General features: G+C 41.0%; 1 protein-coding gene and 1 long non-coding RNA gene across 3 annotated transcripts in view; one reads left to right on the forward strand and one right to left on the reverse strand.

Moving 5' to 3' along the window:
• TMLHE (trimethyllysine hydroxylase, epsilon) overlaps nucleotides 1-10556 on the forward strand; it is an 84700-nt gene extending 74144 nt beyond the window's left edge. Inside the window, exons 7-8 of one of the 2 annotated variants that reach the window (XR_550689.1) lie at nucleotides 1786-1896; nucleotides 8338-8423. Coding sequence is in view for 1 of the 2 variants with exons in the window: in XM_008575698.1 (XP_008573920.1) it covers nucleotides 8338-8476; nucleotides 9154-9285 (271 nt within the window). In the remaining variant the exon portion in view is untranslated. Of the gene's footprint in view, nucleotides 1-1785; nucleotides 1897-8337; nucleotides 8477-9153 lie in introns of those variants that run through there. The other variant, XM_008575698.1, reaches the window with a different exon arrangement.
• LOC103592834 lies at nucleotides 8527-9146 on the reverse strand. Its single transcript, XR_550688.1, has 2 exons — nucleotides 9057-9146; nucleotides 8527-8783 (listed from the first exon to the last, which is right to left on the reverse strand). It is a non-coding gene; the product is annotated as an uncharacterized LOC103592834 (long non-coding RNA).
• Nucleotides 10557-11434: the final 878 nt, after the last annotated feature.

Genomic DNA, 11434 nt, shown 5'->3' on the forward strand with positions numbered 1-11434 from the left:
CAACTGAGCCATGGGCCAGCCCTATATAGTGATCTGAACCCGTGATCTTGGTGTTACCAGCACCACACACTCCCAAGTGAGCCACAGGCCAGCCCTCCCAGCACCATTTATTGAAGACACTGTCATTTCCCCAATGTATGTTCTTGGCTCCTTTGTCAAAAATCGTTTGGATGTAGGTACATGGATTTATTCCTGAAATCTCTATTCTCTTCCATTGGTCTATGTGTCTGTTTTTGTGCCAGTACCACGCTGTTTTGATTACCATCAGTATATTATGAGGTCAGGTAGTGTGATACCTCCCGCTTTGTTCTTTTTGCTCAGGATTGCTTTGGCTATTCAGGGTCTCTTGTTGTTCCGTATAAATTTTTGAATTTTTTTTCTATTTCTGTGAAGAATGTCATTGGTAGTTTGATGGCGATTGCATTGAATCTGTAGATTGCTTTGGGTAGTGTGGTCATTTTGACATTATTTGTTCTTCCAATCCATGAGCATGGGATGTCTTTCCATTTTACTTTTTTCCCTTTTTGTCTTCTTTAATTTCTTTAATCGGTACTTTATATTTGCACTGTAGAGATCTTTCACCCCTTGGTTAAATTTATTCCTAGGTGTTTTATTTTTTGTTGCTGCTTTTGTAAATGGGATAGCTTTCTTGACTCTTTCCTCTGCTGGTTCATTGTTGGTGAACAGAAATGCTACTGATTTTTGTTTGTCGATTTTGTATCCTGCAACTTTCCTGAATTTTTTCTCATGTCTTGGGGTTTTTTGGCTGAGTCTTTAGGTTTCTCTCTATATAAAATCATATCATCTGCAAATAGGGACAACTCGATTTACTACTTTCCAATTTGGATACCCGTCATTTCTTTCTGTTGCCTCATTGCTCTGTCTAGGACTTCCAGTACTGTGTTAAATAAAAGTGGTAAGAGTGGGCATTCTTGTGGGTGCTCCAGTGTTGGGTGCATATATATTTATAATTGCTATATCCTCTTGCTGTATTGATCCCTTTATCATTATGTAGTGCCCTTCTTTGTCTATTAGAACAGATTTTGATTTAGAGTCTGCTTTATCTGATGTAAGTATAGTTACTGCTGCTCACTTTTGTTTTCCATTTGCATGGAATATCTTTTTTCCATCCCTTTGCTTTCAGTCCATGTGCATCTTTCTAGGTAAGGTGTGCTTCTTGTAGGCAGCATGTGGACGGGTCCTGCCTTTCTATCCATTCAGCCAGTCTGTGTCTTTTAATTGGAGCATTTAATCCATTTAAATTGAAGGTTATTACTGAAATGGGAGGTCTTGCTCCTGTCATTTTGTTGATTGTTTTCTGATTGTTTTGCATCTCCTTTGTTCCTTTCTTCCTCTCTTAATGTTAACCCTTGTGGTTTGGTGGTTTTCTGTATTGATAAGTTTCCCTAATTTGTGTATCTATTTTACCAGTAAGTTTTATATTTTGTGGTATTTTCATGATGGTGGTGGTTGTTCTTTCTGTTCTAGATGTAGGACTCCCCTAAGCATTTCTTGTAAGGCTGGTCTGGTGGTGATGAATTCTCTTAATTTTAGCCTGCCTGAGAAATACTGTATTTCTCCTTTACTTCTGACAGATAGCTTTGTTGGGTATAATACTCTTGGATGGCACTTTTCTTTCCTTTCAATACTTTGAATATATCATCCCATTCTCCCCTGACCTTTAGGGTTTCTGCTGAGAAGTCTGCTGTTTGCCTAGGGGGATTCCCTTATAAGTGACTTGATGTTTTTCTCTTGCTGTTTTCAGAATTCTCTCTTTGTCTTTAGCTTTGGATTGTTTGACTACAATGTGTCTTGGAGATAACCTAATTGGGTTGAATCTATCTGGGGACCTTTGAGCTTCCTGGATTTGGATGTTTGCATCTTTCCCAAGACTAGGTAAGTTTTCAGCTATTATTTCTTTAAATAGGTTTTCAGTATGTGTTTTGTTTTCTTCTTCTGGAATGTCCATGATTCATAATAATCCATAATTTTTTGCTTAATAGTATTCCATAGATCTCATAAGCTTAGTTCATGCTTTTTTATTCTTTTATTCTTTTTCCTTTTGTCTTCCTGTGTTATTTCAAAACTGCTATATTCTCAATCAGAAGTTCTTTGTTCTGCTTGATCTAGTCTGCTGTTGAGACTCTCAGATGTATTTTTTATTTCATTCCATGAATTTTTCAGTTCCAAGATTTCTGCTTGATTTTTTTAAAATGATATCTATCTCTTTGTTGACTTACTCATTCAGATCATGAATTGGTTTTCTGAGTTCACTGAACTGTTTGTATTCTCTTGTATCTCAGTGACTTTACTTAAGATCATTAATTTTATTTTCCTTTTCTGGCAAGTCAGCAATTTCTGATTCTTTGAGATCAGTAGCCAGAGGATTATTTTGTTTTTCTGGTGGTGTCACATTACCTTGTTTTTTCATGTTTCTTGTTTCCATGCTTTGATATCTGTGCATCTGGTGGAATAATCACCTTTTTGAGTTTTGTAGAGTGGCTTGCATGGAGAAAGACTTTCACTAGCAAATGTGTCTTAGTATGTCAGTTAGGTAGAGTGCAATGGCTTTGTTCAGGATGGATGCAGTGGTGTAGATTTTGTGTAGTTTCCTCAACTGTAATCCACTTTTGCTATGTCTGTGAGTGACTCAGTGACTTATGCTTTGGAGGTTTGTGGTGGCACTGGCACAGCTCTTCTGAGGGAGGGATCTGTGGGTTGTTTCACAGGCTGGAGGTGTTCGCATGTATCCTGTGGATCGGTCTTCTTAGGAGCTGGCTCACTGGGGATGCAGTTGCTGGATTAATTCTCAGGCTGGGGATGTGGGTGTGTGGCACGTCAGGGTTTCATGGAGTGGTTTGCCAGTGGCAGTCACTGTGCTGCTTCTCTGACCGGAGGTGGGCCCATCAGGACCATGTCAGACAAGCTGTTTCTCACTCAGATGCATGTGCATTCAATGGCTCAAAGACCAAGTGGTGAGTCTTCCAGGGGTGTGAAGGCTGAGCTGTTTCTCCAAGTTGGGAGCATGGATGTGCTTTGACTTAGCTAGTGTCAGTCTGCCAGTGGCCCTTCTGCTGTACCGGTTCTTGGGGCCTGATGCGAGGTTGTGCTTCCCTCTGTGGTTCAGAGCTGGACTGCCAGGGGTGGTGCTCCAGTGAGAGGGCCCATCTAGCTGCTTCTCAAGTGGTGGGCTGGGCCGCTAGGGGGGCCTGCAACAAAGGAGCTTGTCCAGTCATTTCTCAACCTGTTGGCAAGGCTGCTAGGTGGGACTGTTTTGGACAGAACCACCTGGCTACTTCTCTGGGAGGGGCAGATGCAGTTTATTTCCACTGGCCCAAGGACATATTCATTAGGATAGAGACCTGTGAGATGTTTTTCTGGGTTGGGGGCTCAGGCACATACAGCCCGGTCAGCCAGTGGGGATGGAGGGGAAGGGGAGGAAAGGGGGTGATCTGTCTGAGGAGGGTCTGCCAGTCTCATCTCTGGCGAGGGACACAGGTTGCATCAGTTTGGCAGGACTAGGGTTAGCTTCCCAGACTGCAGAACTAGAGTCACAGCTGCTGTGAGCCCAGGCTTCAAGCTGCCAGGATCATGGTGCTGTAGCCTCTTGTGTGAGTGCACCAGGACAAGTGCAGTGTCTTAAGGCTGGGCAAGCACCTGTGGCTACTGGCCACAGGGCAGGGCATGCTCCAGCAGTGGCTCTGGTTTCAAGATGGCACCTGTCCTGAATTGGCTTGGGTCATGAGGGTGGGGGTGGGGAGCACACAGTTCGTGCTAGTGTTCTAGAGCGATGCAGTGTGTGTTTTCTAGGCTGCTCCACACACTTGGCTCTGGGCTTGTCCTGTGAAAGGATCTGTGGGCCTCTGCGGTGAGGATGGGGGTTGGTCTGGGTCCTCTGCCTAACTTTTTGCTGCAAGGGAATATTCCTCCTGCAGCAGTCAAGTGTCGGAGATGTGGTGGCTGAGACTGTGTGCCTCTCTCTCCTCTTTGTGGCACTATCCTGGGGTTTCGTACTCCACAGGGATCTCACCAGTCAGTCTCCTGCTGCATCCCTGTGCTCTCCCACTGATGCTCCCTTCAGTATTTAGCTGTGTGTTCATTGTTCTGGTCCTTTTCTGTGGGGGGGATGTGCCCTGGGCACCTCTGGTATGCCATCTTGCCTTGCATCCCTGATGCTCTCCTTCTTTGAATCTTTGCTTTCTAGGATTTCCTTTTCACTTCCTGATGGCAGTGGTTGCCCAAACTCGATCCTCTGGTTCTTCAGACCAGAAAGACTGGAGGTTTTCTTTTGGAGTTCTAACTGCCCTATATGGTGCAGGCTGTGGCATGCCCTCGGGCTAGGTGCCATGGAAAGGGGAAACTCAGCCAGTGCAGTTTCTTTCTTCCAAGTGTTGACTCCTCTCCAGAACCTGCCTTTACGTAGCTACCTTCAGGTAGCTGTTTCCTACATGTTGTCCAGAGCTTTTAATTGTCACCTGTGAGAGGATTGAGCGGATCCAATAGGCATTTACTCAGCCGTTGCCAGAAACAGAACCCAGTGCTCAATATTTCTAAATAAAATTAAAATATAACATGTTTTGTATAAGTAAGGTTTTTCTATAAATGGGATATCGTAACAGTTACGCACAATGATTTCACAAAAATGTTTTAAAACTTATTAAACATTTTAGAGAAAGGCGTTTTAAAATGCCACAATTTAGATATAATTTTTTACTTATTCTTCAGCCATTTTTATTCAAAGCTTAGTCTAACCTTGTTCTCCAAGTGTGCGTATAACTAATTCACTGTGAAGACATTCACGGTTTCTAGGGCTTGTTTTTCTGTCTTGAGATATCTATCCAGTTTTTATTTTAGCTAATATTATTGGCCTCCTATGTGTCAAGCACAGTGTTAGTGTGTAATATATAATGCTTTAGATAATCCTCATAACAACCATATATGGTAGTTATCATTATTCCCAGTTTTCAGGTGGGGAAACTGAGACTGAAGGAGATCAAATAGCTCCTCCAAGGTCACACATCTGAACTGAGATTGTAATGGTGATCTACCTGATTACAGTGCCCATTATCTTTCAGTTACACCACAATAGTCAAATCCATCAAATGCATCTTCCGTTCAATCATTGAACTCTCTTTACTTGGAAAATCTTTGTCAACTAAGAAGAGTAATCACTTTTTAAAAACTTCCTAGCTTTTCTTATCAGATAAATGCCTGCCTTATTTGCTTTCCTCTACTTTCAGGTCTCTCTTTCTTCATACCAAAGCAGAAAAAAAAATTATACAATGATATGATGGCATTGCTTTGTGCAAAAGTATAGAAATAGTCTTATTCTAATCAAAAGAAGGTTGCACAGCCATTTTGCTAATTTGCAATAGACTTTTCCTGTTGCCTTCCTGCTATTGGGCTTAGAATACAATGTCACCTAACATAAATAGTAAACACTAGATCCTACGTGTGACCTTGGGCAAATCACAAGGCCTTATTGTTATTTTCCTTGTCTATAAGGTAAGACAATAATGGCTGTACTACTTACCTCACAGAGTTATCACATAGAGGCTCAATGAGGTAGTGAAAATGGAAACATTTCTGAACTGTAAATTTTTATTTGAGGCCAAGGGATTACAATTATGACCTATAAAAGTTGGCATTATAGACATGCATACACAGGAATTAGATCTTTTTTTTCTGCTGTCTGGTATAAACAATGAGTTAAAGTATTAGGGAGACCTGATTTCAAAATCCCTTTGCTACTTATAAGCTCTTTGGCAGCTTTAAGCTCTCTGAGTTGCCTTACATGTGAAAGGGGGTTAGTAACACCTTCCCTTCTGGGATGATGAAAGGAGTAAGTGAAATAATATTTGTGCAAGTGCCTAACATAGCACTAGAGGTTTCTGGACATGACAGTGGATGTCAAGGTCCTGGTGAAGAGTATGCTTCCCTCTGGGCATCTCTACTCGAAGCCTGGGAGGAAGGACTATTATATTCTTTCACTTGATTCTCATGGTAGCCCTGTGAGATCAGTAGAGCAGGTGTTATTATGCTCATTTTATGGATGAGACAACTAAGAATATTGGCTCTGATTGTGCCATGTCCTGTATCTAACACTAATGAATACTGCCTGGTGTCCAAAAAGGTCACCATTGCGTTTTTATTTCTCTTTGGAAAGAATACCTTTGGAAGTATATTAAAGCTAAGCATACATATACCTTCTGACCCAGAAATTCCATTCTTAAGTTTATGTCAAACAGAAGTGACTGCATATTCTCCAAAAGACGTGTAGTTGCATGTTTACAGGAGCGCGGTTTGTAGTAGTCCCAAGCTGGAAACTACTCAAATGTCCATCAGCAGTGGGATGGATAAATAAATTGTAGTGTGGCCACACAATCCAATTCTATACAGCACCAAGGATGGATAAACTGCTGCTAAGCAATGATCAATCTCCTAAACATAATGCTAAATGAAAGAAGCAAGAAACAAAGGAGTGCATACCATATGATTCTACTTATATAAACAGGCAAGATCTTTGGTGACAGAAGTCAGGATGATAGTTACCCTTGGGTCGAGGAAAGGATGTGACTGGAAAGGGGCACGAGGGAGGGCTCTGGGGTACTGGTAATGTTCTATTTATTGACATGGGTGTTAGTGATGTGGATGTGATCACATCATGAAAGTTTATGAACCTTATGATTTCATACTTTTCTGTATGCATAGTATATTTCAGTAACAAAAGTTAACTTGCCTTAAGCAAAACAGAAACCCCTTATCTTAGCCAGGGCTTTTCAGTGGCTTCCCATGGTACACAGAATACAATCCAAAGTCCTTACTATGGCTTGCCTGGTTATACATGATCTGGCCCTTGGCTCTGTCCTGCACATCATTTCTTCCACGGTTACTCCCCTTGCTTACTCAGCTCCAGCCACATGGCCTCCTTGCTGTTCTCCAAACATAATAAAACTCCTTTCTGACCCAAGATGTTGTACGTGCTGTTCCCTCTGCCTGGACCACTCTTCCCTCAGCTTGTCACATTGCTGGCTTATCATACAGGTACCAGTTCAAATGTCACCTTTTCAAAAAGTCCTGCACTCAACACTCCGTCTGAAATAGATTTCCCTGTTTATCACATAACACTATTTTTTCTTCACAACATCTGTAGAACTAGCAGAAATTATCTTGTTTATTACTTTATCATCTGTCTTCCTCGATAGCGTGTAAACTCCTTGAAGGCTGGGATCGTGTCTACTATGTTCATCATTGTATCCTTAATGCCTGACACATTGCCTAGCACATAGCAGGTGCTCATATAAATGTTAGGGCTAGAGGGATGAATGAGGATCCCTGGGTGAAGTGTCCATTAGGCTGTATCTGGGTTTTGTCCCACAAAGGGAGACACTTAAGAAGTTATATGTGATCCTGTCAAAAAGAAAGCTTAGTTAGCACCACTTCTTTTGCACCTCAGCTTGCTGAGGAGAAAACTCTGATCTTTCCCCAAGGGCTTCCATAAACTTTGGCCAATAAGGACTTGCTCCATGGAATGTGCTTTAGATAAAACATCCTATCCTAAGACGGGAGAAAGCAGCTGGAACTTAACCCATACCCCTCACCCCCTATTCTCCAAAGAAAAATGAAATATGATCAACAGGCAGTGGGGCCCTCTCTCTGATACTATGTTCCTGAGACAATGTTGACTTATTGTCACTTCATCTCTGGTACAAGTAGTGAACACAGGGAAGGCCTTATATAAAATTGTTTGATAAACAACAGATGTCTTTATAAAAAAGAATGAAATTCTGCCCTTTGCAGCAACACGGGTGAGCTTGGAGAAAATTATGTTAAGTGAAATAAGCCAGGCAGAGAGACAGAAATACCACATGTCCTCATTCACATGTGGAACCTAAAAATGTTCATCTCCTGGAAGTAGAGAGTAGAATAGTGGTGACTAGACACTGGTGGGGGGAAGGAGGAAGGGAGGATGTGGAGAGGGTGGTCCATGAAGACAAAATAGTAGAGATACAGGAGGAATGGGGTCTAGGGTTCTGTAGCAATACAGGGAGACTGCAGTTAACAATAAAGTACTGTGTATCTGTGAATAGCTAGTCGAGATGATGTTGAATGTTCCTTACACAAAGAAGTGACAAATGTTTGAGGGGATGGATGTAGTAAGTATTCTGATGTGATCATCACACACAGGATGAACATACCCAATATCATATTCTACTCCGTGAATATACACAATATCATGGGCCGATGAAGAAAACTAAATTAAAAACAAACAAACAAATAACAACTGATATCTTTAACATGTGTTTGAGATCTTTCTTTCTCACAATTCTATGTCAGGTACAACAACTATGACCGGGCTGTCATCAATACCGTACCTTACGATGTCGTCCATCGTTGGTATACAGCACACCGGACCCTAACAATAGAGTTGCGGAGACCTGAGAATGAGTTTTGGGTCAAACTAAAGCCTGGCACGGTGGGTCCCAAACTCCAAAGATGTCAAGTAAGGTCATTCTACTGAAGCAGTGAAGAATGGGTAGTTATTTAATATGAGTCATAATGTTGCAAAGGAAAATGAGAAAAGAGTCCTGGGTGTTGGCCCTGGTCCTGCCACTCACTCACTGAATGACCTGGAAGCAGCTCTGCTCTTGTCTCTAGGCATCAGTGACTCTATTTGTATGATGAGGGGCTTTAACTAGATGATCTCTAAGAGTCCGTCTGGCTTCATGATTCCATTTTTGCTTTTAATCTTGATATTCCATGTTGATGAAGAATATCTTCAGCTAAGCAAAGAACATAATGAAATAGTTTAACCCTTTGAGAAAGTATAGCATAAGAATTAAAGGGAAAAAGAAAGAAACCAATTATCTGATTTGCTTTGATGAGAAGAGAACAATTAGTCAAGAAACGTAAGTCCCCCAGTGCAGGGCCTGTCACCTACTATTGCCTTTGTAACTTCCATTTAGCCTACTACAGGGCTGTGCCCGTCCTACTTTCCAAAAGTCTGTTTAATTTCAAAAGATAAATACCTCATTGAATGTAAGCAGAGAACAAACCTAAAGCTTTTCTTTTAAATGATCTCTTCTGATTTAGGGTTCCTCTGCTCTGCCCTTGTTGTGATGGTGTTTTCTCTCTCTTTTTGCCCATTCACAGGTCCTATTTATAGACAACTGGCGTGTCCTCCATGGCCGGGAATCCTTCACTGGCTACCGCCAGCTCTGTGGCTGCTATTTAACAAGAGATGATGTATTAAACACTGCTCGTCTCTTGGGGCTTCAGGCTTAAAATTGACAGCATCGACAATATGAATACACCTGACACCCTGGCTACCAGAATTGTATATCGGCATAAAAATATTGGGTCAAAACCTACTTCAAATTGTTTCCTTACCCCATCCCACAAAACGCCCCTTTCTCTTCTAGAGGAAGCCTGTTAGAGAGGAGGGCTTCTGAATTATCAGATGTCAGCCATCCAGTGTGGTAGCTCTCTTCCCCAATTTGTAACAAGGGTCCACTTGTTTTTCAAGCCTTTTGATATAATTTTGGTCCATGTACTTCAGAAATACAATCTCCATACTGATAGAAAAGCAGTAATAGTCACTAGGTAAAAATTGATTCCAACTAGATCAGTTAAAAAGAAATGCATTCTAGAAATATCAAAATCTTGATAAAGCAGCAATTTGCAAAATTTTTGGTCCGAGGATGCATTAACACTCTTAAAATTTATTGAGGGCCCCAAAGAGTTCTTGGGTGTGGGTTATACCTATTGCTATTAATTATATCAAATATTAAGACTGAGAAATGTTTAAAACTCAAGAACACAGAAGCACACATCCCTCAGTTATCAGTGAGATGATATCGCATACCACGTAGTCTCTGGAAGAGTCCTCTGTATACTCATGAGATAATGAGAGTGAAAAGCAAATATCATTCCAGTTTTATTACAAAAATAGATTTTAGCCCACAGACCCACTAAATGGGACTCAGGTACCCTTCCAGGTGTCTTCAGATTATACTTGAGAACCAATGAGCTAGAGGTTACCTTAAGACAGTCTTTTATATAGGCCTGTGGGTTAAAGGGTTTAGCTGAAACCCTGGATTTTTCTCTATAGTCTCCTAGAACTTCAGACACTGTAGGAATTGCTTGATAGCACAAGCTCGGTGTTAAGATGGAAACTGAATTCAAATATAGTGTTTTATCTTTTGAGAAGGGTTATCTCCATCCAAATCATCTCTCACGGAGTTAAACTATGAAGTCACAACAGCTCCTGTGGAACAAGCCCATCAGTTTGATAATGCTGTGAGGGAGGGATGATTGCAGAAAGTTTTTAGAGACTTCTGAGATTCCATATGATAATTTTTTACACACACACACAAACACACAGAGAGAGACACAGAGAGAGACTATGAAGGGCTATTCTGGACGATTGTTCAGGAACTCATCATGATATTTTTATAATTTGAAGGCATTTAGGATGTAATCTGTTTTCCTCTATTTCAGCTGATCTTTTTTCTTTTTTTCCCCCTCTCTTAAAATATTATGCATGTTAATTGACAAGATTTGACTGCATCAGTTTAATACCTTGCTTCCTTTATATTTTAAATGGCTTCTCTTCTGGGCGAAGAGAGAGAGAGACAGAGACAGAGACAGAGACAGAGATGAGGCTTCTTTCTTCCCTGGCTTCCATTGAATGTGAAGCTGTACAATAACCACACGGACCACTGCAGAGTGACGAAGGAGAATCTAGGCTGGGATGCACACAAGAGGGGAGAAAACACCGTTAGCAAAGATAGGAGTCACAAAGCAAATCAGCATTCTCACAGATATTAGAGCCTAGTGTGATGTTTTCAGGGAATTCCTAGGTCACATTTGGTAGTTTATGCATTATTTTATTGACCCATCCAGTACTCCAAAATGTGTTCTCAAAATATTTCTGCATCTTATTTGTACTTTATAGAAATCTTTAGGGGTCTTCCATGGTGCTGATAACACCAAGCAAGGTTAAGGATTCGGATCCCCATACCAGCCTGCTGTCAAAAAAATAAAAAATTTAAAAATTTAAAAAAGAAAGAAAGAAAGGAAAGGAAAAAGAAACCATTAGAGCTCTTGGGTCTAAGGACTAATAACTAAGATTGTGTCTTAAAGAGTATGCCCTTTAACCATCAGAACAGAAGGTACAGCACTTTACCATGCAATCTTTTCTCTTTACTGTTAGGCACTGCTGAAATATATCACCACTAGTCTTCATCAGGATATTTACCTTTTTAAAGTTTTGCATTAATTAGCCTTGACGATTACACTATAACTGAAGTCAGCATTGATTTATGACAAGCAAAGACATACTCATGGCCCTGAAAGATAAGGACAAGAAATTCAATTTTCCCCCTTACTGAAGGACCCTCCTTGCCTTCTGTCTCTCCTGGGACTTTTTGAT

Source organism: Galeopterus variegatus, unplaced genomic scaffold, assembly GCF_000696425.1.
Source record: "Galeopterus variegatus unplaced genomic scaffold, G_variegatus-3.0.2 Scaffold1223, whole genome shotgun sequence".
In the NCBI taxonomy this organism is placed as follows: Eukaryota; Metazoa; Chordata; class Mammalia; order Dermoptera; family Cynocephalidae; genus Galeopterus; species Galeopterus variegatus.